Source organism: Pelmatolapia mariae, linkage group LG10_11 (genome assembly GCF_036321145.2).
Source record: "Pelmatolapia mariae isolate MD_Pm_ZW linkage group LG10_11, Pm_UMD_F_2, whole genome shotgun sequence".
NCBI lineage: Eukaryota > Metazoa > Chordata > Actinopteri > Cichliformes > Cichlidae > Pelmatolapia > Pelmatolapia mariae.
Window position 1 is genome coordinate 69,999,769 of NC_086236.1, and position 6,338 is coordinate 70,006,106.

The 6,338-nt window shown below is 41.0% G+C and overlaps 1 protein-coding gene across 2 annotated transcripts; it reads right to left on the reverse strand.

Moving 5' to 3' along the window:
* Window positions 1–530: 530 nt before the first annotated feature.
* On the reverse strand, window positions 531–5,978 carry si:dkey-82o10.4 (uncharacterized protein LOC797793 homolog). 2 transcript variants are annotated; one of them, XM_063486370.1, is made up of 5 exons: window positions 5,468–5,978; window positions 4,681–4,752; window positions 4,359–4,485; window positions 4,131–4,275; window positions 531–1,775 (listed from the first exon to the last, which is right to left on the reverse strand). In XM_063486370.1, the coding sequence occupies exons 1-5, from the start codon at window positions 5,861–5,863 to the stop codon at window positions 1,691–1,693; spliced, it is 825 nt and encodes a 274-aa protein (XP_063342440.1). In that variant the 5' UTR covers window positions 5,864–5,978; the 3' UTR covers window positions 531–1,690. The 2 variants fall into 2 exon arrangements, with proteins under 2 accessions (XP_063342440.1, XP_063342441.1); XM_063486371.1 differs by lacking the exon at window positions 531–1,775 and having other exon boundaries at window positions 4,169–4,275; window positions 4,364–4,485.
* Between the last annotated feature and the right edge of the window lie 360 nt (window positions 5,979–6,338).

A 6,338-nucleotide genomic window follows, 5' to 3' on the forward strand; every position in this document is an offset into this window, starting at 1 on the left:
CAAGAACTGGCTTCAACTTTGTCGCTGGCAGCCATCTACTAGAACATATGTCCCTTTCTGCTTGCTACAGAAAGTGGATTTTCTTCCCTGATGCTTTTTTATCACTAACAGAATTCCGGTATTAGTTGAATACCAGAATACAGATCTAATATTAACTGTATTCCTCATTTTTAACAAAGTTTTCTCTTGGCCTTTATATTAGTCACTTGTGGGAAAAACTATTCTGCAGTGCTCCACAAAGTACCAAAGTACTCCACAAATTTGGCACTCCATGTCTTCACAAGTATTCAAAACCTACTTTAACAACAATTTAACCACTAACAGGTGGGATTTCAATGTGTTGTTCTAGTTGCTGATGAAGCTGCAAGCAGAAATGAATAAAGAAAAAGAAATGCTAAACTGAACTGCAGTGTGAAACCTGAGCTATTAGCTCACATGGATTACTTTTACATACACTGACTTTATTTAAAACTTTGGCCACTCTAGCAGTATATATAAAGCAGGAAGTAAGGAGCATAAGCCCTTAGGTTTTCTTTAAGGCTTTTTAATGTGGGGATAAGAAACTGCAGAGGCAACCATTGGTGTAGAGCAGGGGTGTCAAACTCCAGTCCTTGAGGGCCGATGTCATGTCAAACTTATAAATGTGTCCCTGCTGCAAAACACCTAAAAAAATGTAGCAGGTCTTTAGCAAGACTCTGTAGAACTTGACTGCATGCTGAGGTGGCAGCCCCTAATGTAAGTGTTTGGAAAAATGTACTTCTAAAAAGTACTTTTATTGCACCATGCTCATTCACTCATGAGCTGCTGTAACATGAATCAAATGACTGAATTGCCACCTCAGCATGCAGTCAAGTTCTGTAGAGTCTTGCTAATGACCTACTAATTTTATTCAGGTGTGTTGCAGCAGGGAGACATTTACAAGTTTCATGACATCAGCCCTGGAGGACTGGAGTTTGACACCTCTGGTGTAGAACAAATGGAATCTGTTGGGTCCTGATTTTCATCAGGGAAAGGCCAGAAATTGGTGATGTAGTTTATAGATAGAACATACTGGTACTCAGACACCAATCAGATCATTATTACTTCTTAGTTTCTAGAAAAAATACCTGTGTATCTCCATCATAATTTGTAGTTTATTTTTCAGATTTAATAAAAATAACTTTTGGAACGTGACAAAAGATATCATGGTTACAGCTGTAATACAATGACAAATGACCAAACTCAATTTAATAAAGCATGTAGTTGAAAGGTCCCAAAAAAATAAGCATGTACATGAAGATGGTCAATGATCCAGAAAATAACTTTACCAATCTGTTCATATACTGTTTTTGTCTTTGGAGTGTCTATTAAAGGGATAACATTTTCAACAGGAAAACACAAACGAGATAGTCAACAGACCATAAGAAGAGTAATGGTGAAGCATATACAGAATCTCATTTAAAAACACCTGACGGTGGTCGACAGGTGAATCAGAGAGACTGTACAGTACCACTACTTCTAGTCTGACATGTAAGGCTTTAGGGGCATCAAAGAAAAACCATCAGGTAGTACTCAGTGTCTGCACAGCTCCAGCACTCTGGGTCCCATTTAATGTGATCCAAATGGAAAATGATCAGTACAGTTTCTCACTTTGAAGGTTGCCTTCCATAGGAAAGCAAAAAATGACAAATCTGAGCAAAGCTGAGTCAGATTATTCAGCTAGTTTCCAGTGCCAGTGCCAAACAGTGGTAACAGTCCAGTCAGAAGAGGCTCCCCTCGTCAGCTCTCGGTGGAATCTGCGACGACACGAAGCAAAGATGGTTAAAAACTTCCCACACTTAATCATGCACATCCTAGATTAGTAGTACAAGTTTATTGAAAGTGCTGAAAGAAAAGATGGACCGACTAACCCTGACATTCAAGCTAAGTTTTGCTTCTTGTCTCACCTTGAAAATAATTATATATAATTCTGAAAATGGCGCCCGTTTCATGCCAAACTGTCGGTTTCATGCGAGCCTTTAGGATAACATTTGAAGTGTAACAGGATTTCTCAGAGAGGATTTTAAGACCTGGAACAATAGGACAGAGAATCTGGCTAACTAGATAGGTGGGTATTAGGTAGAATAGCCACACACTGTGGTCCAACAACTGGATTACTGGCTGAGAACAGAAAGAGGCTTTGACTGTTAGCACTGTGTGGGTGTGGAATGATTTGTCTTTTTGTTTAACCAGCAAACTTTATTGAAGAATTTAACATACTCAGAGCTGGATTCCAAACTACAAGAAGTTAGCAGACCTTTGCAGTGAAGGAATTGCAGTTATGCCAACGTTTCTTAACACTTTAAGGCAAAAAAAAGGAGCCACAATTCTTTGTTGATATTTGGTGAAATAATAGAAAATAAAGTTACAAGTTACTGCTTATCTTTTAAAGTCAGTCAGTGATCAAGCACAGAATAACAAAGGTTTATGATGTGGCATCAGATTTCTGCACAGCCAGGTTGCTTTCAAAGAAAAAAAAAAAAAGATTGATTCGTTTTGTTTCAGGTATGTGACGGTAGTGTGTGTTGTTCTAAACACTGACCAACAGACACAACTGTGCCTGAATGCATCATATATCAACAGTGACAGGGGACTAAAAGTTGCTGCCTCTCAGTTTGTTTTTTCACACATCATCCCTGCACACATCGTGTGATAGAAGAATCAGTCACATGACCATTCAAGTACACTGAACATGCATCTGCCATCGTAAACAGGAAGCTGAAGCTGTTTGATTTCTTGATGGGGAGGAAGAACCATGATGGTATAAATGAATTCCTTTGCCTAGATGCATGATTTTAAAGAATGGTTACATAAAGTGACTAGAAGCACGAGGAGGTGATGACTGTGAAAAGAGCGTAATACGCTGATAAGATTTTCAAACTCCAAGTAGCTTAGCAGCATTTCCAAAAGTCTCAGTTTTAAAGGTCCATAAGCACCGCAGTAGTGTGGCTGTTGGTCATAAACCAACCTGCAAATTCAGAGTCTAAAATGAATCAACACAGAAACTTAATAAACTGCAGATCCTCACATGGCCACAGTGGCTGGCTCCAAAAGAACATGATATTTGACTCCAGGGATATTAGATTTCATATATCTCTGGATGCTGGTAAAGCTCAAATTTAACTGTGTGGGTGATTTGGGGCAGGTTCTATTTTAGTGTAGTGGTTAACACATTCACCTAATGAATGATGGATCACACACAAATCCCTGGGAGAAAGCACACCTGGACATCCAGCAAAAAAAATCAGCCAAATCAAACATTTAGATCCATCTGTTATGGCGATCATAAGGGAGCTCCAAAAGAAGCTTCTATCTGTCAAATATTATTAACAACTATATTACATAAATATTCCTGCTAACCCAGCTAGTAAGCAAAATTCCACCTTCTCAATGAAATATGGTCACTTCTGATTTAAAACCCCCCCAAAATGGTAACAAGAAGGCTTCAAAATATGTCAACCAACCCATGGGTGACATCCCAGTGAATATGTTCATCTGTTATATAGTCTATGCCACAATTCTAAAAAGTTTTTAAAAACAAAAATGAGTTTTTAAAGCAAATTGAAAGCAGAAATAATTGTTTTACCCTTTTTTTCCTACCAGTACTATTTTTGTTTCTTACTTTCAAGTGACTGAAGTAGCAGTAGAAATATACATGTCACTTTTGCCACTTTCCCCAAGAGAGGCATTAAATACAACACAGACCCTCATCCATGTGATCCTTCTGAATATTTCACTGTTATTCTTTCTGCATTTACCTTCAACTCACCACCAGCAGCTCTGCTCTCCTCCCAACAAAAACAGACCTGCTGTATGCTGGAAGGCCTGCAGGTAGCTTTGAGCTTTTGCCAACATAAAATTATCTCTAAGCAAATATTTGTACACTTTAATTTTGCATCAGCATAGCCTATATGGAGAAGTAAAGCAAACAAAGATTTTGGCATATTTCAGCAAATTAATGATCAAAAGTTTTCTTTAAGCAAAGAAAGAGCAGACATAGCTTCAGCTCTGCTAACATGCCAGAGCTGAATGAGGAAATATTTGTTTCTAAGCCATGCTTCTGGATGCCCGGCTTGTTTGTGATGTTGACAGATGACGAGATGAGTGCTTACTCATAAACAGCAGTTACAATTTTCTTCTGTGGGCCGCCGTCTTCACTGGAGCCCACTTTGAAGATTTTTGTACCCTCAGGGTCATCGGGTCCTTCATGTGATGACAGGATCCAAAATCTCATGACGATAAAGCAAAACTTCCTACCTGCAAGAAAAAAGACAGAAATCAGAGTCCGTCCTGCTGTTCATATCACTTCCTCATCCCGTGTTCTGATTTCACAAACTGACCGTACTGATCAAAGACGACAGAGATGTCCTCTGGAAGCACAAATACAATATCATCCATTTGGACACCGAGCTGCTTCCTCTGAGCGTCAGTGAGAGACCCGCACCTCTTCTCAACATATTCCAACATCTGGAAGGAAAAACAAGACGATCATTACTAAAAAAGACTGAAAGTGAGAAAAAAAAAGTCTTAATTTGACATAAATACTAAATGTTAGATTTTATTAGCACTAACAGTGTGATACAGTCCTGTACTGTCTGTGTGGGACAGTCTCAACAAAGTCAGCTTTTTTAATACACCTTTGTTATGTCTTTGATGTGTTACCTCATTGGACACTATCCCCTTTAGCTCATGATATCTGCCGTTGGACATCTTGTTGGAGACATGAACCAAGGCCTGGAATGGATGAGGAACAAAAAGGTGGCTTATTCACTTTAACCACAGTATTTAGTGAAAAGCCGCGATTCCTGTCGGTACAAGTGTGTGTTTGCGTCTTTAAAACAGGTTTACAACCTTCCATGTTGCCTCAGGCTGGGTAATAACCAGAAAAATAAATAAATACACAATCTTAAAAGTCTCTAGTTGAAACTGTAACTGCTCTGCTGCTTTCAGTCGTGTTACGTGTTCTTCAGTAGCACAATGAACCTGCCCAGTTTTCACCTTGGCAGGTTCATTCAGTAGGGGTGGTTGTAGCTCAGATAGAAGAGCAGGTCATCGACTAATCAGAAGGTTGGTGGTTCAATCCCTGGCTGCGTGTGCATTCACTGAAGGTGGAAAGCACTTGTTTATGGGGGAAAAAAATGCTTTTTTTGGGGGGGGGGGGGGACAAGCACATGTGGGACAACACTGCTATTAAAAAAAAGCAAAGCTGAAGATAAACAGACTGATGAAGGTCACGTGATGTGATGCAAACTTTAGCACAGAGCAAAATGTTATTTAGCGAGGTATAGTTATCCAATCCATGACCTCTTGATGTCCTAGTATCAGATGTAAACGTGTATTTACCACTAAAGGTAACTCTTTCAAACAATGGTCCATATAAAGCATGGAAAATTTGCTTTTTATTATTGACAGCACTGATGAAAAAGTAAAACGGCCTGTCGGTAGTTACCTGCTTCACACCTCTTTCAAACTCCTCAGAGTTGACGTCTAACTCAAAGTACAGATCGAGTGCAAACATGATGACCTTACACCGGATCCATGTGATCGGGTCTGGGATGCCGACCACAGAGACAGCGGGCCGGCGGCCGGAGCTCTCCTTGGGCCCGTCAGCTCCATGCTGCGAGCAGAACAGTCTGTGTTTCACACCGGCGAACACGAGACTCCGTCCGCACAGCCTCCGGCCCGGCGCCGCGGTGTAAGGACGCACGGGGCGCACAACCGGACCGTCCCACTGCCGGTGCGCAGCCGGCTGCTTGCAGCTGTTCTTGCGGGCACAGACCCCCGCTGTACAGGCCACGAGGCCGCCGAACTCCCGGCATGCGGCGAGGCTGCTGATCCGCTGCATCAGAGCGGGAAGGACACAACGTTAAGGCTCCGTGTCCACCACAGACCGGGGCGACAGCCTCCATCCACACTGCAGCCTCTTGTAACCTTATGCAACTCACCCCATATTGTACCCATAATGCCTATGGTGAAAACGACGTACGCATAACAGTGCTGCTTTCAAGAACTGTTGGAAATTTTAACAATCGGAGCAGTTAGTTTGGCCCAATGACTATGTGTGTTTGGCCTTGCCTGTGCTGGGGTTCGTCTTCGCTTTCACAGAACTCTAGCACTCGGTCTGCTGCTGTTTACTTTGAACAATCACTACAGTATTGTTACATTTTTATAAATATGTTTTTATTGCTTTGAAGTCTTAGACTCTTGAACTATCTTCGGCAACATTTTCAATAACGATCTGCTACATTTTATTTCCTGTTTTTCTAATATTCATTACCGATTTGAGCACAGACAGACCATGTTCAGTATTTTCTGGCGAA